Raw genomic sequence first — 22,458 nt, 5'->3', positions numbered from 1 at the left:
TTCTCTTTCAAAGCATTGATCGAATTATGTTATGAGCTAAAAATAACAGTGAGAAACGACTTCAGACATAATTCAAATGTTGTCAGGTTTCAGGCCCCCTGGGGTTCCAATGAGATAACACCTGACCTGTTGTTAAATAGGGGCACATTACATTACACACCTATCCATCTCTCTCCTTTGGCTGTGTGTCAATAGTCTAAAGTGGCACAGAGTCTGACTCACCACATCCACCGACCTATAGTAAAATACTGTTTTTGTCCCCCATGTTTAGTTAATGACTATAAAAAGAACAGACTGAGAAAATACAGTAATATTCAATTCAATGGATTATAGAACTAAGAAAACGGTGGCCTCTCCAGGTACACCATCCAAGACCTGCTGGAACACACCTTCTTCAAGGAGAACAATGGCGTCCATGTTGAGCTGGCGGAGGAGGACGACACGGTGAAGTCTGGCCTGAAGCTGTGGCTGCGTATGGACGACACCAAGAAGCTGCATGGGAAGTACAAGGACAACAACGCCATCGAGTTCCTGTTTGAACTTTACAAGGATGTACCCGAGGAGGTGGCCCAGGAGATGGTGGGTTGTTGATGGATTTCCGGACCCCTTTCACATTTTGTGGATCTCAAGTGTCAAGTTCACTGATTGCTCTCCCCTCTCCCTAAACTTCTCCCTCACCACCCCCTTTCCTTCCCTCTCCCCCCTCCCCCTAGGTGGTGCTGGGCTTTGTCTGTGAGGCAGATTACAAGCTGGTGGCCAAAGCCATCCGGGACCGCGCCACAGCCATCAAGCGGCAGCGGGAGAAGCAGCGCCGGATGGCCGAGGAGGCCTTGCGCCAACAACAGGAAACTGTCATTGAGGAAGAACCAGAGTTGGCCCCCGAGCCAGAACCGCCCACCCCCAAACCTCAAATAGCCCTTCCCATTAAACAGTCCAACCCCGCCCCTGTCTCGGCACCCCCTGCCCAGAGTCCGCCCACTCCGACACCGAGGCCGGTGATATCCGTGGCTAACAGCTCGGTGGATTCGGGGATAAACGCCAGCTTCACAGCAGAGACGGAGGAGCAGGAGGCAGACCAGCGGCTGCACTACAACATCAGACATGCCAGCTCCTCCTCTGCCACGTGTGAGGATACACTCACTATACCAGTGGTTCTCAAACTTCTCCTTCGGGGACCCCCGGACGTGACCTAGCTCAACTGATTCATCTATTCAAGGGCTTGATGATCCGTTAACAAGTTGAATCAGGGGTGCTAGCTCTGGAGCGGCTGGGGGTATCCGAGGAGAGGTTTGAGAACCACTGTACTATACTGTAATCACATGGTCATGTATAGCATTCACATTTATCCCAACCTTGTGTCGCTTCGTAGCTGAACTCCTGAAGCTACACATTTGCCCACAGACAGCATGTACAGTCGAGCCTTCTCATGTCTAGGCAACATGCAAAGTGCATTGGCCTGGCCTATAACGCAGATAGATAAGCATGGTCCACAAGTTTACCATAAAAAAGATATAGAACACAGATACACTATTCACACAACCTTCAAGATTAGTACCTGTGGCACATACTCGCTGATATATGTGGAAGGTTTAGCCAAAACATGCTTCAAACATTCATTGCTGACATGCTCATGCCCTGGATTCGGTATTACAGTATCACAGCTGCACTGTGTGTGTATGTGTGTGCATGGGCCCACGTGTTTCCTTATATCTGTACTGGAAACTGTTGGCTCAACAGACTTTGCCTAGAGCACGTGCTACATAGCCCTGTGTAGATCCTATGTGTTTTTTATATATTTCTTAAGTAGGCTAATCTTTTGCAGTTATGCATCTGTCCATTTGTTGTGGTTACCCTCTAGCCCTGCTAATCCATGTAGCCGTCCCTCACGGTGCCTGTTAGTGGAGCCCAAAAAGGACCCCTTTGGATTTTTTTTCATGAACAAATAACCAGAAACATTGAGTATACATGATTTCCAGACAAGACATATCCTTTACAGTATATGTTGAACACAGTCAGGGGTACATGACATAAAGAAGAGATTGATAACATGTTAACGCCTGTCTGTCTCTTCCCTCCCACTTCCCTTCCTTTAACCATGGTGTCTCCATGGCAGCCGACTGCGAAATGGATGGCTACCTGAGCTCCTCTGGCTTCCAGGACCCCGGGGATCCCCATCTCCAGCCTCCTGTTAATTTCACCCCTTCCTCCATCACTCCTGTTCCGTTGCCCCTGGAGATCCCTCGCATCGAGGCCCTGGCCATCAAGGCTCCTCCCCCTGACGCTCCACCAATCCCAGCTCTCCGCTTCCCCTCGGTAGGTAGCCTGTATGAAGTTCTTGAGGTTTATATTTCTATGGATGTAAAGCTCAACAGTCCAAATATTAATTATCATGACTTCTTATAACTGTTATATTTAAGCAATAAGGCCACCGGGGGTGTGGTATATGGCCAATATACCATGGCTAAGGGCTGTTCTTGGACACAGCCCTTAGCTGTGGTATATTGGCCATATATCACAAACCACAGAGGTGCCTTATTGCTATTATAAACTGGTTACCAACGTAGTTAGAGAAGTAAAAATAAATGTTTTGTCATATAACACAGCTGTCAGCCAATCAGCATTCAGGGCTCGTACCAGCCAGTTTATAAAAGGTGTTATATACAGTTAGGACTCTTACACAACACCTTACCAGGAAAGTTTCTGGGCCTTACCAGTTATATATAACGGGGATATGTGTTTATGATTAGAGTGATGAGTTGATAAGCCATTAATGTTTAATTTTAGCACCCTACCTCAACAGACTATTCTGACCCTCTGTCCCTCCCCCAGAGTATCGCTGTATCCAACACTACCATGCCCCAGTCAGGAAATGCCAGTGGTTTCTCTTCTCCTGTCGACAGGTAACCCAAACACATGTAGAACCTTCCATGATGGGGGTGTTGTTCAGGGTATAAAGAAAGGCAAAGGCCTGCCCCACACACCTTATGGCCAGTATCTAAATATAATGTGATGTGTGTATGGCAGTGTTGCAATCAAGACAACAAAGGCCCAACAAAGGAACAAACATTTCAAATGTACTATAGAAATATACAACCACTATACGAGCACTTTGCTGCTTTTAACTAGTTAAATTAAATAAATAAAAGTAGAATGGATAACTTCTCTGTCTAATGGGTATCTCTGCAGTTAACACACATTTCCGGTAGTATTATTAAAACAGGACAGGTGTGAGTGAACTTGAAGGGGATCTTTTTTAAAGCCTGTGTGTTGTTCTCTATCCCCATGGGAAATAGCGAGCGAGTCTGTTGTGGCGAACAACACTTTGATGAATGATGCTTGGTGAATGTCTGTTTAAAGAGCTCCGTTGGAGTGTGCTTCCTTTTCTCCTGTGACTCACCTAACACACACACTCACCTAACACACACACTCACCTAACACACACACACACCTAACACCCACTCACCTAACACACACACACACACACACTCTCTCTCTCTCTCCCCCATCCTCCCCCTGCCCTCATCCTCCAATTACCCCATTTCCTGTGTGCAATTAGAGCGAGAGTGAAGCAAGAGGCATCAGAGCACTTCCTTCCCTTCAGGTGCCTTTCTGAATGTAATCCATAATGGTCTCGGGGGAGAAGGTCAATGGTCTTAATAAGCTTTTCCTTCTGGGAGCTGGGTGGGATGGACATAACCTTTTAATAGGAGTTAGAAGACTCTCAGGGGTTTGTTTGGTCATACACTACAGCCTCATTAGTAACCAGTTCATTATTAGTTGTGTAGTATAAATAAGACTAGAAGTAGACAGTAGTAGTAGTAGTAGTAGTAGTAGTTGTTGTTGTACTTTCAGTAGTAGCAGTTGTATTGGTACTGTACGTGCTAGTAGTCAACATTTTTGTAGTTAGTATTATCAATAACAAAATTACAGTGTTACATCTCCTGGGCAGTTGTCATAACCCACTTCCTGATTATCCCCACAGCTATGCCTCTGATGTGACATCAGGCTTGAGTGATGGCAATGAGGGCCTATCAGAAAAGAGTGCCAACAAACGTACCGGTACCAAGCTCTTCAGGAGGAGAGCCCGCTCACGCTTACGAATCACTGGGGTATGGAATGTCTGTCTGTCTGTTTCTCTATCTCTCTGTCTGTCTGTCAGTTAGCAGTTGTAATGAATTAATCACATACAAAGAGGATTGCAATCCAAGTCATCCTTGGTCTTGTAAAGTGGCTACGTGTTCTGAGTGGATAAACACTCGTTTTCTCCTGTTCTTCCAGTTGTCTGACAAAGTGGACCGTGTGGTGGAGTGTCAGCTCCAGACTCATAACAGTAAGATGGTGACCTTTAAGTTTGACCTGGACGGAGACAACCCGGAGGACATTGCTGCTGTCATGGTGAGTGCACTGTGTGTGTGCGTGTGCGTGTGCGTGTGTGCGTGTGCGTGTGTGCGTGCGTGCGTGCACGTATCATTAACTCAACTATTTCTTATCCACTGAGCTACTGTAAGCTCATCCAGTGTTACAAAATATTGGGCTTTTTTCAAGCAGAACAATAACTTCCCAGAGAACACAGAAGAACACTGTGCTTGCTCCTTGAGAATATAATATCTAATTATCCAATCAATGAAAAGTATTTACTGTGTAAGAAAGTGAAACTGACCATGGATTCCAGCAAGATCTCTCACAGTTTTGGAAATAATATTGTTTGGCCTTGGCCCTGGGAACGCATGGTTAACGGTTTTGATTGAATATGACCCAGTCATGGGGGAACATTTCTCTAATCCTTAAAACATCATAGCAGTTGCTCACATCATGGAGTTGATGGGATTAAAACAAGCTGAAAATGACCGCAGAGAACCATTTTGAATTGGTGCACTGCAAAAAGTGACATCTAAACAAGCCGAAATGTCTTATATTGAGTGATAATTCATACCAAGCAAAATTATGTAACGCCATTGGCAGATTGCTTATTTTAACCTATAAAAGGCTTAATACAAGTAATTTATCTTATTTCAAGATATTTTCCAATATATTTTACCTTAATATGAAATAGTATCTTGAAACATTTATTGAAATAAGATAAATTACTTGTATTATACAATTTTTAGGTTCCATAGGCAAATTGATCTACCAATGACATTAGATAATTTAGCTTGGAACAAGAAAACGATATATCTTCTTTTATAATTTAATATATACGATATTTAGGCTTGCTTAGATACTGTTTTCTCTCTTGTCATCTGAATATGGTGTCCTGTATTTTATGTTGTTGTGTCCATCTCATCTCAACATACAGGTAACTGCCAAAATAATGGAAACACTTCAAATGAGGGATAAAAAATATACTAAAAGTAGGTGCTTCCACACAGGTGTGGGTCCTGAGTTAATTAAGCAATTAACATCCCATCATGCTTAGGGTCATGTTCAAAAATCCTGGACAGGCTATTATTTTGGCTACCATGACTATGCCCCATAGGATGACAATGCCCCCATCCACAGGGCACGAGTGGTCACCAAATAGTTTGATGAGCATGAAAACACTAAACCATATGCCATGGCTGTTTCAGTCACCAGATCTCAACCCAATTGAACACTTATGGGAGATTCTGGAGCGGTGCCCAAGAGTGTTTTCCACTACCATCAACAAAACACCAAATTATGAAATTTCTTATGGAAGAATGGTCTCGCATCCCTCCAATAGAGTTCCAAACACTTGTTGAATCTATGCCAAGGTGCATTGAAGCTGTTCTGGTTCATGGTGGCCCAACACCCTATTAAGACTATTGGACCAGGTCTCTCTTGAAAAAGATATGTTATCTCAATGAGAAAACCCTGTATAAATAAAGGTAAAATAAAATAAAAATACACTTTATGTTGATGTTCCACTTTACTTTGGCAGTTACCTGTACTTTGCATTGTACTTGCAAAACTAGTTTCAAAACTAGTGTGTATGAAAGCTATCGACTCACTGCTCCAATAGCCATCTGCCTAAGTGGTAGCCCTGACACATGGCTATAGACTCCTATAGCGGCTAGGAGTCTACAGCCATGTTTCAGGGCTAGCTACGTGGGTGTCTGTTATGAAATCCTTACAACAACAAGCAAAGATGATTGTTTACTCACGTTCAAAATCTTCCTCTCTTTCTTCCCTAACTTTGTCCATCTGTGTCCGTGTTTGTCTCAATCGTCAAATCTAACTGTTCCTTCACTCATATCGGTTTTATTGATTGAATGATTCATTTACTGATTGATTGACTGATTTAACTCCCTCAGGTCCACAATGAGTTCATCCTTCCCTCTGAGCAGGAGGGCTTCATCTACCGCATGCGTGACATCATCAAGCGTGCAGAGGCCCTGATGAGGAGGGGTGAGCCCCTGAGTCTGGGGGACGCTGCGCACCAGCTCTACCCCTACCTCAGCGAAGTGGGCACCCTGTCCGCCTCGCAGGTCAGTGCCATAGACATACATCATTGGTCAGTGCCACGATGCCAGGTTAACCACTGCTGCTGCCCATTGTTGGCATGGTCCACATGTGCATATAGCTGTACACAGACCAAACAAAACACAATACAGTGTGTTAAAAACCTATACTATTACCATCAGTAGAACCTGCATATCAATAATTTGTGAAGCATCTATGTAGGGTTCATGAAAACTTAAGCCTTAAAAGTCTTATTTTTATGTGGAACCAACAATAGTTACAAAGCCAACCATCTATACTGAACAAAACTAAAAACGCAACATGCAACGATTTCTACGATTTCACCGAATTTGGGTTCATATAAGAAAATCAGTCAATAGAAATAAATGAATTAGGACCTAATCTATTGATTTCACATGACTGGGCAGGGGTGCAGCCATGGGTGGGCCTAGGAGGGCATAGGGCCACCCACTTGGGAGCCAGTCCCAGCCAATCAGAATTACTTTTTCCCAACAAAAGGGCTTTGTTACAGACATAAATACTGCTCAGCATCTCCCTCCCCCTCCTCAGACAATCCCGCAGGTGAAGAAGCCGTATGTCCTGGGCTAGCGTGGTCACTTGTGGTCTGTTGGATATACAGCCAAATTCTCTAAAACAACGTTGGAGGCGGCTTATGGTAGAGAAATGAACATTAAATTATCTGGCAACAGCTCTGTTGGACATTCCTGCAGTCAGCATGCCAACTGCACACTCCCTCAAAACTTGAGACATCTGTGGCATTGTGTTTTGTGACCAAACTGAACATTTTAGAGTGTCCTTTTAATATCATCAGCACAAGGTGCACCTGTGTAATTATCATGCTGTTTAATCAGCTTCTTGATAGGCCACACCTGTCAGGAAGGAGAAATGCTCACTAATAAGGAAATGAATACATTTATGCATAACATTTTCGAAAAATAAGCTTTTTGTGCATTTGGAACAATTCTGGGATCTTTTATTTCAGCTCATGGAAAAGGGAATAACACTTTACATGTTGCATTTATATTGCTGTTCAGTGTATATATACAGTTGAAGTCGGAAGTTTACAGACACTTAGGTTGGAGTCAATAAAACTCGTTATTCAACCACTCCACAAATTTCTTGTAACAAACTATAGTTTTGGCGAGTCGATTAGGACATCTACTTTGTGCATGACACAAGTTATTTTCCAACAATTGTTTACAGACAGATTATTTCACTTATAATTCACTGTATCATCATTCCAGTGGGTCAGAAGTTTACATACACAAAGTTGACTGTGCCTTTAAACAGCTTGGAAAATTCCAGAAAATTATGTCATGGCTTTAGAAGCTTCTGATAGGCTATTTGACATAATTTGAGTCAATAGAGTCAATGTACCTGTGGATGTATTTCAAGGCCAACCTTCAAACTCAGTGCCTCTTTGCTTGACATGATGCGAAAATCAACAGAAATCAGCCAGGACCTCAGAAACAAAATTGTGGACCTCCACAAATCTGGTTCATCCTTGGGAGCAATTTCCAAACACCTGAAGGTACCATAATCATCTGCACAAACAATAGTACTCAAGTATAAACACCATGAGACTACGCAGCTGTCATACCGCTCAGCAAGGAGACGTGTTCTGTCTCCTAGAGATGGACGTACTTTGGTGCGAAAGGTGCAAATCAATCCCAGAACAACAGCAAAGGACCTTGTGAAGATGCTGGAGGAAACAGGTACAAAAGTATGTAAATCCACAGGAAAACGAGTCCTATATCGACATAACCTGAAAGGCCGCTCAGCAAGGAAGAAGCCACTGCTCCAAAACCGCCATAAAAAAGCCAGACTACGGTTTGCAACTGCACATGGGGACAAAGATCGTACCTTTTGGAGAAATGTCTTCTGGTCTGATGAAACAAAAATAGAACTGTTTGGCCATAATGACAATCGTTATGTTTGGAGGAAAAAGGGGGAGGCTTGCAAGCCGAAGAACACCATCCCAACCAAGAAGCACGGGGGTGGCAGCATCATGTTGTGGGATCGCTTGCTGCAGGAGGGACTGGTGTACTTCACAATATAGATAGCAACATGAGGAAGGAAAATGATGTGGATATATTGAAGCAACATCTCATGACATCAGTCAGGAAGTGAAAGCTTGGTTGCAAATGGGTCTTCCAAATGGACAATGACCCCAAGCATACTTCCAAAGTTGTGGCAAAATGGCTTAAGGACAACAAAGTCAAGGTATTGGAGTGGCCATCACAAAGCCCTGACCTCAATCCTATAGAGAATTTATGGGCAGAACTGACAAAGCGTGTGCGAGCCTGGAGGCCTACAAACCTGACTCAATTACACCAGCTCAGTCAGGAGGAATGGGCCAAAATCCACCCAACTTATTGTGTGAAGCTTGTGGAAGGCTACCTGAAACGTTTGACCCAAGTTAAACAATTTAAAGGCAATGCTACCAAATACTAATAGTGTATGTAAACTTCTGACCCACTGGGAATGTGATGAAATAAATAATTCTCTACTATTATTCTGACATTTCATGGCATTTCATTGCCATACACTTGTTGGTCCCACTTACAATGAACAACAACTTCAAGGCCCTGGGTTATTTGCCCCTCATCTTTATAACAACTTAACAACAAAAACAAGTGCATGTCAATCCTCTGTAGCAAGACAGCATATGACATGGAGTGATTTCAACAGTTGATTGGTTGACTTGCTTTGTGATTGTATTTCAGCCAAACTTACATGCACATGGACTGGAACGGACGCATTCCTCTTCATCTTTGCCCGGTAAGGAAGATTCCCTGTGTGCGTGTGCAATATATGTATAGATGTATGTTTCTATAGTGCCTATAGAAAGTCTGCACCCCCTTGAACTTCTTTCACATTTTGTTGTGTTACAAAGTGGGATTGAAATAGATTTAATTGTATTTTTTTGTCATTGATCTACACAAAATACTCCATGTCAAAGCGAAAAGAAAATTCTGCAAATGTTTTCAAATTAGTAAAAGTTTAATAACTAAAATATATTTGTTGCATAAGTATTTACCCCCTTAGTTTAGACTAGCCATTCCTCTGTCCCCTGTACGTACAACATCTGTAAGGTCCCTCAGTCAAGTATTGAATTTCAACTACAAAAACCAGGGAGCTTTTCGAATGTCTCATAAAGAAGGGCAGTGATTGGTAGATGGGCAACAATAACAAATCAGACATTGATGATTTTAAAACTGCTACAGTTCAATGGCTGTGATGGGAGAAAACTGAAGATGGATCAACAACATTGTAGTGACTCTACAATAATGACCTAAATGACAGCGTGTAAAGAAGAATACAAATATACAGAATACAAATATTCCAAAACATGCAGATGTATGCAACGAGGCACTAAAGTAATACTGCAACAAAAAAAAACACAGCAAAGGACTACAAGTTTTGGCCTAAATGCAAAGCCTTATGTTTGGGGCAAATCCAACACATCACTGAGTAACTGCCTCTTTATTTTCAAGTATGGTGGTGGCTGCATCATGGTATGGGTATGCTTGACATCGGCAAAGATGGATGAAAAATGAAGTGGCCAAGTTACAGTTTTGACTTAAATCTCCTTGAAAATCTATACAAAGACTTGAACATTGCTGTCTAGCCATGATCCCCAACACCCTTGACAGAGCTTGAAGAATTTTGAAATAATAATTGGCAAATATTTCACAATCCATGTGTGTGTAACCGATGTGAAATGGCTAGCTAGTTAGTGGGGTGCGCGCTAATAGCGTTTCAATCGGTGACGTCACTCGCTCTGAGACCTTGAAGTAGTTGTTCCCCTTGCTCTGCAAAGGCCGCGGCTTTTGTGGAGCGATGGGTAACGATGCTTCGTGGGTGTCAGTTGTTGATGTGTGCAGAGGGTCCCTGGTTCGAGCCCAGGTAGGGGCAAGGAGAGAGACGGAAGCTATACTGTTACATGTGCAAAGCAATTATGAGACTTCCCCATGAAGACTCACAGTTGTAATCACTGCCTGTAATCACTGTAATCACTAAGGGTTTATTTGTCTCTCTGGGCCAGACTTTGCTGAGGGCAGCGTTGCTCAGCTCCGAGGCTCGTCTCTTGTGGCGCCTGTTGGAGACTTCTACATCGACCCAAAGGCGGTCCCTTCTGTTCGCCCCCTCCGCTCTCAGTCCTTCCAGACCACGTCAAGTACGTACCACACTCCAACCCCAGAAAAACTGTCTGGCTGCTCACCATCAACCACAGTAACAAAAACCTTTCATTTATAGCTGGAATCCTTAATAAGTGAAACTGCCACGTCTGTTTGGGATGTTACAATAACAAAAAACAAACACTGTTTTTTCCTCCTCGGACATCAGACTTTGAGTCTTAGACTTTCAATGCTTATTACAGTAGTAGTCTGAGTAGCGGTGTTGATATACTTTGATATTGCCAATCGGGCAGTGAGATAGGCAGAAGAAGAAGGAAAGAAGATTTCCATTAGAAACAATAGGCCTTCTGGCAATTGGAGACAGAACATGTGATACTCTATATGGGCATATGTGGACATAAGGTTATTCGAACAACTGGTATCCCCACTCAGACACACCCACTCACCTCTAGTGTTCAGGTTTGCTGTAGAGCAGAGTGCTATCAGCACTGTGTGTCACCTCCTCCTCTCTTATTCTCTGTCTCTCTCTCCCCCCCCCCCCCCCCCCTCTCCAGTTGCTCTCTCAGAATGTTTACTGGCCGATACAGTGGGGATTTTCCCACTGTCTCAAATCAACTGAGAGTTGCCATTCAGTCTGTTTTAACAGGTGCGAGGTTTATGTGCAGCTGCAATGTGAAAGAGGAGTTTAGTGAGTTACATAATCCATTCATTATTGACACGTTTTAGCTTTTGTTTATTTTTGTGGTCTGTAATTACTTTTGACACTCTGGGCGGTGTCAAATTTCCTTTTGACTGACATGCCTTGATTTCATGGGAACCTGTGCTTAACTGAGCTGAAGTCGTGCTGTGGAATGATATCTCTGTCCATTGGTAAGATTGAAAAAGGAAGGAAGTATCTACATTTGTGAGAGGAAAAGCGAATGTAACCAATACTGTGTCACTGTATCTGTATCTGAGTGAAAGTAGGTCTTTCCTCAGGTGGTCCAGTTTGATTTATGTTGTAAATAACTGATTGGTTACTTTAGATGTGGTGCTAGGCAGAAGGGAATGATGTCTACATAACATAAACTCTTTAGAACAGGTCTTTATTCTGTTTGTGGATGGAACCCATTCAACCAGTCATAAGTCAGATTGTTTCCCTACTTATGAGTCTAATCCCAATATTCCTTATGCGTCTTCCAGGTTCTTCCCAGACCTTCCACCCGCCTGCTTCCCATTACCCCCAGTATTCCCACCCCGAGGCCGTGCCCCCCGTGATGCCCCTCAATCAGCTGCTTCCCCTGCCCCAGCAGTACCCCAAGCCCCCCTATGTCCCCAACACCCACTTCCCCTTCCCTTTCACCCAGACCTCCTCAAAGCCCGCCAGCGCCACCCTCACCCCCGAGACCCTCCACCGGGTCCTAAGCAACTCCAACCTCTCCTCCTCTTCCCCATCCCCTTCCTCCTCCCCTGCCAAGCCGGCCACCCCAGGGCAGCAGCAGGGGGGTGAAACATTACCTCTGAAGGGTGAGGTAGTGGGCAGTACCCCCCAGCCCACCCCTCCAGCCCAACAGCAGCAGAACCCAGGCATGTGGCCCCCCAACAGCCACAACCAGCCCCTCTTTTCCCTGGCCAACGTGTTGTCCCTGGCCATGAGCGTGGCCCAGTCCTTCATGCCCCCCACCTCCATGCCCAGCGGTCTGAACCCAGCCCAGTCTGGCTCCTACCACCCCTCCATGTTTGGCCCTCCCCAGCTGATGCCAGGGGAGGGCCCCTACCCACCCCAGGGCCAGATAACAGCAGGCCAGTATCTGGACATGTGCCAGCAGTATGCAGACACCCAGGCGCTGCACCAACAGGGCCTGTTGAAAGCCAACGTAGCCCCAGGGTTACCCCAGCCTGGCGGGCTAGTGGATGGGACTGCTTTCAGGCAAGCTGGCTCCAGCCTCTCTCCTCCAGGATCCAGGGTGAGTCCCCAGATGTATTGCCAGCTGGGGCCCAGGGTGGGGTTCCAGGAGCAGACAGACAGCTCAGCCTCCACCTCTATCACCAGCTCCCCCTCCTCCTCAGCTCCAGCCAGCCCACAGAGCACAGTAAGTCACTTAATAAATATGTGCTCATATACATGTAGATGAAGTGTATACTCTGGGATATGAGTTTGCTTCAACCTGTGTTGCCTTACCTTTAAAACCTCAAACCTGTTCCTCTACAGTGTTGTCTAGATTACACGTGCCTGTAACATGTTCTGGCACAGTGTATTATAAAAGTACTGAGCTGGTAAAGCTTAAAGAATGTTGTTATTTTACCCTGCAGGTGTCTTCACCCAAGCTAAGAACCTCTTCACCCCTGGTGGTGTCAGAGTCGGGAGCAAACGCTGCCAAAAACAGACTGTCACCTATCTCTGAGGGTAAGCTCTCTCTCTCCATGCCATACACCTTTTCATTGTGTATGCATTTGGCATGATGAGCTAATAATAGTCAATCACGTCAATTCATTTTTAATTAATCTACATTTTTAAAACACTGTCTGTTTCCAAGGCAGCCGATATGTCAGGAAAAAACACATTGTATTTTTGCACCTGCTGTGTCCATGGCAACTTAATATACGATACTGTGGATCATTAATTTATCAATTCACTTTTTACTGTGTACTTGTATAACCCCAAGGTACTCTCTCAAGCAACATGACTTAAATCATTGTACAGTTAAGTCTGCCCCCCAAGTGCCCAACCTGTAGTATGAACTTTGAGAAATACTTTGTTGTGTAGATGAGTAGGCTGGCTTGATGTCAATGACTCTTTCCAGACACCATTATAATGGGTGTCAATTACGTAACGTGACATAACTCTCGCTCTCCCCTTGCTCTCTTCTCTCTCTCTCTCTCTCCCTTCAACAGAGAAAAAGCCTACAGTTACCGTGGGCCGTTTCCAAGTCACACCCAGCAGAGAGATCCCTGCAGCCTCCGCTAGCCCCGCCCAGGATCCTCTCCAAACCCACCCACAACACCAAACCCCGCCCACAGTCACCGTTAGCACCAGCCCTTCCTCCCGGGACAGTGAATCTGATACCAGCACCGAGGAGCAGGGGGGCGAATCAGAAAGCAGCGTTAGCACCTTAACCGTGTCCCCTCCCCAGCGATCCCCCAGCGGGCCCCTGTGTAACCTAGACATCGCCCAGTCCTTGCCTGGAGGCCCTAAGCAGACAGAGCAGGAGGACCAGCAGGAGAGTGAGGAGGAGCCAGACAAGGAGCCAGACAAGGAGAACGAGGAGGATGAGGAGGAGGAGCTGAGGAGAAGGGGGGGTCGGAGGCTGAGCCTGAGCCTGTGGGAGGGTACAGCGGGGAGCCTCCAGTTCAGTGGGAGCAACCTGAACCAGCCCTGGATGAGCTACACGCGCAGCGCCTCGTATGTCAGCAGTGACGAGACAGAGAGCGAGAACGAGGATATGTGCGAGGAGCTACAGGAACTCAGGGACAGGTGAGTGGAGGCGAACCATTTCTGTTTTTGAAGTTAAGTCTCTGAGGTTGTGAACAAACACACAGTCAAAGTAGAAAACGTTATTCCACCAATCAAGGTCACCGGTTCCTCCCCAGTCCTCCAAAACAAAACAAACGAGTTATGGCCACACTGTTGATAGGAAATAGAAGTGTGTCTTTATCACTCTAGTTGAATTAAAAAGACTTCTAAGAACTGTTGACATCAACATGTGTAATAAGGTCATACGCATCGTCATTCAGTGGAGGCTGGTGGAGGAGGATGGGCTCATTGTAATGGTTGAAATGGAATCAATGGAACGGAGTCAAACATGCAGTTTCCATATGTTTGATACCTTTCCATTTATTCCATTCCAGTTATTACGATGAGCCTGTCCTCCTATAGCTCCTCCCACCAGCCTCCACTGTCTTCATTAGAGCATGACATAAGGTTTTGAACATTCTTAGAACTTGGTTTGACAACTACAAATGGTCATTAAACCTAAATGATCTTCCAAATTCACGACCTGACTGTGAAAACACAAACACCAATTCAAGCTAACTTAATAAAACTCTTCTTGCCCCTGACCTTGACCATCTTCTCCAGAAACTCTTTCCCTGTCCCATTCACTCTCTCTCTCCTCCTCTTTCTTCTTCTCCCCTCCCCCTCTCTGTCCTTCCGCCCTTCCTCTCTCTCAGGCACCTGTCAGAGGTGCAGGCCCTCCAGCTCACTCAGAAGAGGGAGATTGAGGCGCTGTATGAGCGGATGGGAAAGGTGCCTCCCCCTGGCATCGTGTCCCCTGCTGCCATGCTCAACAACCGCCAGAGGCGCCTCTCCAAGAGCGGCAACTACCCCGGCTTGCGTAGGAACAGCCTGCAGAGACTGGATATACTGCCCCCTGCAGGTCAGTTTGTCTTGTAGTAGTTATGTTGCTGTCTGGTTGGGAGTTCGTTATGACTTAGCTATTCCCTCCATGTCTTACAAACACAGGGATCATGCGTAAAAACTCAGTCAGTGGCAGCAGCAGTGGCTCTCAGGAGAGGTCCAGTAAAGGGGTGACCTTTGCCCCCGACTACAACCGGATGGTGAGCAAGCACCCTGTCTGACCCATGATCCCTGAACCCTGACCTTGTTAGTCTGAACAATAACATAGAACATTTTGACAGGTGTAATCGTTCTAGAAATCTGTGCAGTGATGAAAATAATATGTTAGCGTAGTCACCTTGGTTTTTCTTTGTTAACCTGCTTGGTTACTTGGTGAACACACTACGCCCTCTGACCTCTAACCTCTCTCCTACTAGTGAGACTCGTCTCCCTGTGTGATCCAGAGAACTGGGGGTTGGGGCTGGTGATACTGTGGCCAGCCGCCTCCCCTCCCAACCACCAACCAGGAAGAGAGGGAGCCCAATGATGACCAATACGTTGCCCAGCCCAGTGCTGAACAGATAGCTCCCAGCCTGAGCCTTGGGATGGGGAAACCGAATGAACAGAAGACATGGGCCTTTTCTGAATTGGATTTGCCCAACTCCTGCGTCCTCTTTCCTCTGTCCTCTCTCGTCTCCTTTTGAAAAAGGTCATTGAGGAGAGGTAGCAAGGAGAGTGAACGAGGACGAAAATGGGCTTGTAAGAAATTAAACTTTTTCTCCACTCAGGCAAATTACGTTTACAGGGGTGGATCCCAAAATAAATTTGTAGAGTGATAAAAACAAATGAAGTTAGTTGTTCAACACATTTTATAGATAAGTAGCATATTGTTTGTAAACATGTGCATGCTTTTCTCCATCAACAAAACAAAAGCTGATTCAAAGGGGGTTTTATAGATTTATAAGTTCTTCCGTGAAGGACTCAGGTAGGAGACACATGACTATCATCTATGAAAGATGGCTAACAAGGAGGAAGAACACTCTTCTGTTCGCCTTGACCACTTATGAGTTTCTGAGTCACGGAGGAGAGAGGACGAAGGAGAGATTGGAGGACGGACTTTTTCCCAAATGAGAAAAGGCCATGGTCATCCACATCACTAAACACTCCTCCTAACGACGATGGATAAGGATACCATTGTCAGAGCACCAAAGCATCCTATCTGCCATCTGGTCCATGTGCAATACCATGAGTTAGTATTGTGACACCAATCCAAGGATGTCACCCTCCCCATCTTAAGGATGCTAAGCTTATATAGCTGTGTGTAGCGTCAGGTCAAATGGAAAGTGAGCATAAGAAGGCTAATTGTGTGTGTTTCTGCGTGTGCTCTTATGCGGTTGCTGCCTGTGCTATCCCTGGAAAACACGTCCCAGAAGCCCTGCTCTCTCCTGCACCTCGTCATCCAACTGCTGCAAGCAGGAACTCCTCTTAATACAATATGACCCTATTCAATCCGAAGTGCTGAAGATCTGCTTAATGTTGAAATTGACAACTAAAGGCAATGTTCCTGCGGTCGTGGAGACTGCATTCACGGTATATGTCTGCTCAATCGGAAAAAACCTTAACATTTTTATGTGGGTCATCTGCGATACTTCAACGATATGGATCAAATCCAGCCCTAGCTAGACAGTGTTTTACTGTCCAGATGTTATGAATCAAGAGATAAGATAGCTTTAGCAGGATGAGATGTAATCATTGCCTTCAAAACAGTGCCTTTGTAGGGTTTGTAATATTGTTTCAAGTTGGTATTTGAAGGGTTTGCAATATTGCGTAAGGAATGGGATGAACAAATATGCATCTAATGTATTGACCGGCAAGTCAGGTCAGCTGTTTTCCATTTTGCAGCTCCGCTTACTTGGCGTGCCGGGTGAACTAAATCAAGTACACCTAAATAAGAGTCAATCCAAGCTGCCTGCAAGTATCAGCAAAACATCAGAGCTGTATTTGGTGTAAACAAATGTTCATGAAGCAACACAAATCACACATGGTGCATGAAAAACTAAATGTCACTTTACTGAACTTACACTGAACAAAAATATAAACGCAACATGTAAAGTGTTGGTTTCATGAGCTGAAGTAAAAGATCCCAGAAATGCTCCATATGCACAAAAAGTTTGTTTCTCTAAAATTACATTTGTTTACATCCCGGTTAGTGAGCATTTCTCCTTTGCCAAGATAATCAATTCTCCTGACAGGTGTGGCATATCAAGAAGCTGATTAAACAGCATGGTCATTACACAGGTGCACCTTGTGCTGGGAACAATGAAAGGTAATTCTAAAATGTGCAGTTATGTCACACAACACAATGCCACAGATGTCTCAAGTTTTGAGGGCACGTGCAATTAGCATGCTGACTGCAAGAATGTCCACCAGACCTGTTGCCAGAGAATTGATCGTTAATTTCTCTGCCATAAACCGACTCCAACTTCGTTTCAGAGAATTTGGCAGTACATCCAACCGGCCTCACAACCACCTTCCACGTGTATGGCGTTGTGGGATGAGTCGTTTGCTGATTACAACGTTGTGAACAGTGTCCCATGGTAGAGGTTGGGTTATGGTATGGGCAGGCAACGAACACAATTGCATTTTATCGATGGCAATTTGAATGCACAGAAATACCGTGATGAGATCGTGAGGCCCATTTTTTGTTAAGGTATATGTGACCAACAGATGCACATCTGTATTCCCTGTCATATGAAATCCATAGATTAGGGTCTAATGAATTTATTTTTAATTGCTGATTTCCTTATATGAACTGTAAACCAGTAAAATCTTTGAAATTGTTGTATGTTGCGTTTATATTTTTGTTCAGTATACAAACACTCCAGGTCTTATAATATACTACATGTTGTTAATTTGTTACTCACTCTCTATGGCCTAGTAGTAAAGATACTGGGTGTCACTTATCAGCCTTGATTTTTTTTAAGCATAGAGTGGACGCTTATGCTTTAAAAATGTATTTTATCTTAATTTATGGATTGATACAATGCACTTTCCATAGGGGTCGTTCACTATTAGTATTGAACAATTGCGTCCCTATAAATAATAGCGGGGTAAAGATGTATAGTTATATATTTTAAATCGGTATGCGTGCCTACGCATTTAGTGTTGGTAATTATTTGATTCATGACAAAGAACTGAAGCTGTGAAGAATTCTGAGCTATTTGCCTTAAAGTATGCACATGGGGAACGATTGCAGTAGAACACATGAAATATATTACTCAGATTGTGTTCTTCTAAATCAAGACATCAACGGTAAATATACAATGAACTCTATTTTGTTGTCAATCATGTTTCTAGAAAACATACTGCCATGCAGATTCTGTGCCTTTACCATACTTTTTTTTAACCTTCCAAGCGTGATTGTTTCCTAAATCATATTTGTAAATATTGCTAATAAAATGACTATTCAACATCATGCACTGTTTTGAGTTCTTTCCCTGTACGTTGATGTCCAAAATCATCAGGCATTGACTTTGAAAACTCAAAACTGATACACCGTCAAGTAAGTGAATCATTTATTACACACTAATCATCTGATTGCAGCTTTACGTTTTATTTCATTCTATAACAACATCCGAATATCATGGAATAGCCCAACACGTAAGCTTTCTCCTATATTACGAGGCCAATTAGTTACACAAGACACAAACCATGTAATATTCTTAAACAACCTTTTATTGATAAACCAGTTTGCAGGGTATCTAGGTCTAGAGCATGTGCATGGTTACATCTATCTCTACAATGCATATTGAAATAACAGAAATTGATGGGAGCCTCCACCTTTCAAAAACAAGTGTGTATATTTTGGGCACAGTTGCTTATGGCAGATTGACAGGCCAGTCCAGTGTGAGCTCAGCTCCTGTGCAGGTGAGGGAGCTGGGAACATCCCTAAGAGTTGGTCCCGGTCCTGGGGCCTCTGATGTAATTGATCTTTGCCTCGTTATCAATGTCCTCCATGATCCTCTCCTGCTTCACTGAGAGGATAGTGTAGCTGACTGAAGACAAGAAATGGTTAAGGTCACAAAACCGGCAGGAGTAACCTTTGCCTTTTTCCTCTCAAAGAGCATTTCAGTATATTTCTGAGAGTTGTGGTTTTCATTACAGCACCATATTGAGTGCTGTGGATCCTTTTAGAGCAGTGAGAAATGATAAGACACACACACCACAAACAAACTAGCTAGGAACCTATTTGGTGACCATGACATGCTAACATTAGCAGCTAGCTAGTTATTAGCTAGGAAAACTTGTGCCTAGTCAGACCATTACCACTGTTCCAACTGGCTGAAAGGTGTTACTTAGATCATGTAAAGCATAGACCAGATCATTTTTGACCAGGGCTATAAAGTGCAACCATTTTGGTTGCATATGCTCCTAAATATTTTGTTGTGCGACCTGCCATTTTATTTCGGGAGCACCGTGCACCTAGAGAAACAATCACACAGACAATAATTGTTGTAATGATTAAGCTTCGCTGTACCGTTGTATAAGTACCCTAGAGATAAGTGGGCGTAGATTCCTTACTGTCATGACTGCACCATTACTACAGAGAAATGTCATAGATTGCAAATATCATGAATTGACTATACATTCCTAAACCAGTTCGCTCTTACAGACAGTGTATAATTTTAAATAATGTACCCAGTGGTGTAAAGTACTTTAAAGTATTTTTACTTACGTTTTATTTTGTTGGTATCTGTACTTTACTATTTATATTTTTTGACAACTTGTACTTTTTACTCCATACATTTTCCATGACACGCTAAAGTACTTGTTACATTTTGAATGCTTATTCCAATTCACACACTTACCAAGAGAACATCCCTGGTCACCTCTACTGCCTATGATCTAGCGGACTCACTAAACACAAATGCTTCATTTGTAAATTATGTCTAAGTGTAGGAGTGTGCCCCTAGCTATCTGTACATTTTAAAAAACAGAATTTAATATAAAGGAATCTGAAATGATTTATACTTTTGATACTGAAGTATATTTTAGCAATTACATTAACTTTTGATACTTAAGTATATTTAAAACCCAATACCTTTAGACTTTTACTCAAGTATATTTTACTGGGTGACTTTCACTTGAGTCATTTTTTAAAACTTTTACTCAAGTATGACAATTGGGTACTTTTTCCACCACTAAATGTACCTCAAGAGGTAGTACTTTCACACAATGTAGAAACCTAATATTCCACAAATGACTAATTTCAATGACAGGTTTTTGTATCAACATTTTAGCTTTTTATAACAACAAATCTTTATAATTTATAAAGGCTCAGAAGTAGCTAGAAATTAATATAGGTACAATATAGGCTAAATCTCAATCAATAGAAAAAAACATTCTGGTGCTTCTAAATGTTATGATCCTAACTTTAAAATCGGGTGCACCTGTACTACCAATAAACAATGTCAATTTAAAGCCCATTTTTCTATCAACCTACTTTCCGATACTTCCTCAATTCCTGACTTGGAAGACAGCGCATGTCTTCTAAACGTCAATGGCTAGTTGCAGGTGGTTTGTTAGAATTGATAAAATAATTGTTTTTTCTCCATTAAGTAATCCAACAATGTGTATGCTGTCATCTTGTCTATTTCAAATCTTCTCATTGATTGAGACAGCTGGGTGTCCACCCCAAAGGCCCTATATCAGGGTCCTAACTTTGGTTTTAGAAGTGGGGGGGACAAACAGCCTACCCAACCGCACGGACGCATGGTCCTAAAGCACACCATTGCTTTGTTCTGTATCACATTTCAATGATAAAACTGAGGGGGACAAAAATGCAATTTCAGTATGTGCCCCCTTCCCAAGTGAAAGTCGCACCCCTGCAATATATTGACCAGATGCTCAGTGGCCGCTCTAACAATTAAAATAAATGTCTTAAAAAAATGAAAGGCAGGCAGGAGGTGGCAAATCAGGTGGGCATATGCAAGTGAACAACAGGTACAACTCCGATAGTGTTTTTAATCTAAGTTGCTGGGATGTCATGTCCTCCTTATATCAGTACACTCGTACCAACCTATGCTTTACCAAACCTTAATTCAATGAGCCATATGTAGCAAATAAGCCACTACATTTTTTGTTAACCAAATTCAACACATATTGACCTCCATACAAAATCTCCTCAGGTAGTCAGCAGAAAAAAAGGAAAACACCACCAGCTGGAGAAGATTTGGGCAGTTATCCATCTTGCTTCACCTCTTCCTCTCTGACACTCACCTGTCTCGGTCAATGAGCGTTAGTGCTAACTTGGGTCCTTAGGATGTCCCTACCCTTTACATTAACTTCAATGGGGGGTGGTGACATCCCAGGGAATCCAGATTGCAAGGACCATCAATGAGAAGATTTGAAATAGACAAGATGGTAGTGTACACCTTTTTGCTTAACTTCATGGAGAACAAAAATTGGCATAATAACAGCATATTCTGATTGGCTGACAGCCGTGGTATATCAGACAGGTATGACAGAACATGTATTTTTACTGCTCTAATTACGTTGGTAACCAGTTTATAATAGCAATAAGGGTTTGTGATATATGGCCAATATACCACGGCTAAGGGCTGTGTCCAGGCACCTTTGCCGTGGTATATTGACCATATACCACACCTTGCTTAAACAACCCACTTGCAATTTGCCAAGGAAATTTAGAAGACATGCGTTGTCTTCCAAGTCAGGAAATTGAGGAAGTATTGTCAAGTAAATGTTTGACATCTGTGCTACGCTTTACACTACCTAAGTAATAACCGCTATCATCCAGCTGGAACAGTAGTAACGTCAATGGTCCGATTGATATACGTAAGACACCCTAGATGGAAGGATACACATGCCGATGACAAACGCCCCGATAGCTAGTCCAGTTATGCGGTTGCGACTACGTATTTTTAGCGCGTTTTTCTTCCAATAGTCGAGATCTTGTCTTTTCCTGAGAAGTTGCTTCTGTGCCGCTGTAAGTTGCTCCTTTGAGGCGACCTCTCCAACTCCTTCAGCCGCCATTTCAGTGTTGTTATGTGTCTGATAGAAGTGACGTACGTTTTTTTTACGTTCTTTGGTTTGTGACTGTACTGGACAGCCCAACAACTGGTGCATTTCCGCCCTCTAACGTTTTGGAGTAGCCTACAAAACCCACACATTCTGGCTGCGTTCCAGTACGTTTTTATTGCAGTCGCGCTGCGCATATCACCAATTAGTGGAAAGTATACTTCATTCCAGCCATTCATAGTTCATTAAAATTATATTATTCTATCTAAACTTTGTCTTCAAAATCAAATCAGATTTTATTGGTCACATACACATGTTTAGCAGATTTTATCATGGGTGTAGTGAAATGCTTTGCAAATACTTTCAACACCTTTGGGTAATGATTTGCATCGTGATTATTGTCATCATGTTGTCAATTTAATTAATCCTCAATCATTTTCAAGGTAAAATAAATAATTGCAAGTGAGGACTTGGTGGACTGTATATTCTTTAGGTTTTTACTTCATGTGTTCGTTCCTGTGT

The 22,458-nt window shown here is 43.3% G+C and overlaps 2 protein-coding genes across 2 annotated transcripts in view; one reads left to right on the top strand and one right to left on the bottom strand.

Annotated features, from left to right (window-relative positions):
* Positions 1 to 18,373, top strand: part of LOC139364807 (serine/threonine-protein kinase WNK4-like) — a 71,392-nt gene extending 53,019 nt beyond the window's left edge. The window contains exons 6-20 of the mRNA XM_071101908.1: positions 360 to 579; positions 714 to 1,125; positions 2,114 to 2,313; positions 2,830 to 2,900; positions 3,983 to 4,109; positions 4,279 to 4,395; positions 6,273 to 6,446; positions 9,168 to 9,222; positions 10,490 to 10,621; positions 11,766 to 12,655; positions 12,876 to 12,969; positions 13,458 to 14,037; positions 14,733 to 14,938; positions 15,025 to 15,119; positions 15,336 to 18,373. Coding sequence (XP_070958009.1) covers positions 360 to 579; positions 714 to 1,125; positions 2,114 to 2,313; positions 2,830 to 2,900; positions 3,983 to 4,109; positions 4,279 to 4,395; positions 6,273 to 6,446; positions 9,168 to 9,222; positions 10,490 to 10,621; positions 11,766 to 12,655; positions 12,876 to 12,969; positions 13,458 to 14,037; positions 14,733 to 14,938; positions 15,025 to 15,119; positions 15,336 to 15,338 — 3,376 coding nt within the window. The 3' untranslated portion in view covers positions 15,339 to 18,373. The remainder of the gene's footprint in view (positions 1 to 359; positions 580 to 713; positions 1,126 to 2,113; positions 2,314 to 2,829; positions 2,901 to 3,982; positions 4,110 to 4,278; positions 4,396 to 6,272; positions 6,447 to 9,167; positions 9,223 to 10,489; positions 10,622 to 11,765; positions 12,656 to 12,875; positions 12,970 to 13,457; positions 14,038 to 14,732; positions 14,939 to 15,024; positions 15,120 to 15,335) is intronic.
* LOC139364826 (cytochrome C oxidase assembly factor 3b) lies at positions 16,944 to 21,989 on the bottom strand. Its single transcript, XM_071101959.1, has 2 exons — positions 21,780 to 21,989; positions 16,944 to 18,953 (listed from the first exon to the last, which is right to left on the bottom strand). Exons 1-2 carry the CDS (start codon positions 21,949 to 21,951, stop codon positions 18,847 to 18,849), a joined length of 279 nt encoding a protein of 92 aa, XP_070958060.1. The 5' UTR covers positions 21,952 to 21,989; the 3' UTR covers positions 16,944 to 18,846.
* Between the last annotated feature and the right edge of the window lie 469 nt (positions 21,990 to 22,458).

Source organism: Oncorhynchus clarkii, chromosome 13 (genome assembly GCF_045791955.1).
Source record: "Oncorhynchus clarkii lewisi isolate Uvic-CL-2024 chromosome 13, UVic_Ocla_1.0, whole genome shotgun sequence".
Classification (NCBI taxonomy): Eukaryota; Metazoa; Chordata; class Actinopteri; order Salmoniformes; family Salmonidae; genus Oncorhynchus; species Oncorhynchus clarkii.
Note: the sequence above shows the minus strand (reverse complement) of the source record. Positions and strands in the feature narration are given on the sequence as shown.

Excerpts from the sequence above, each read along its gene's own strand:
- LOC139364826 (XM_071101959.1), bottom strand. The coding sequence starts at position 21,951 with ATGGCGGCTGAAGGAGTTGGAGAGGTCGCCTCAAAGGAGCAACTTACA. Across the intron at positions 18,954-21,779 it reads GGCGTTTGTCATCGGCATGT|TCAGCTACACTATCCTCTCA; the intron begins GTATCCTTCCAT and ends TCTTGTCTTCAG.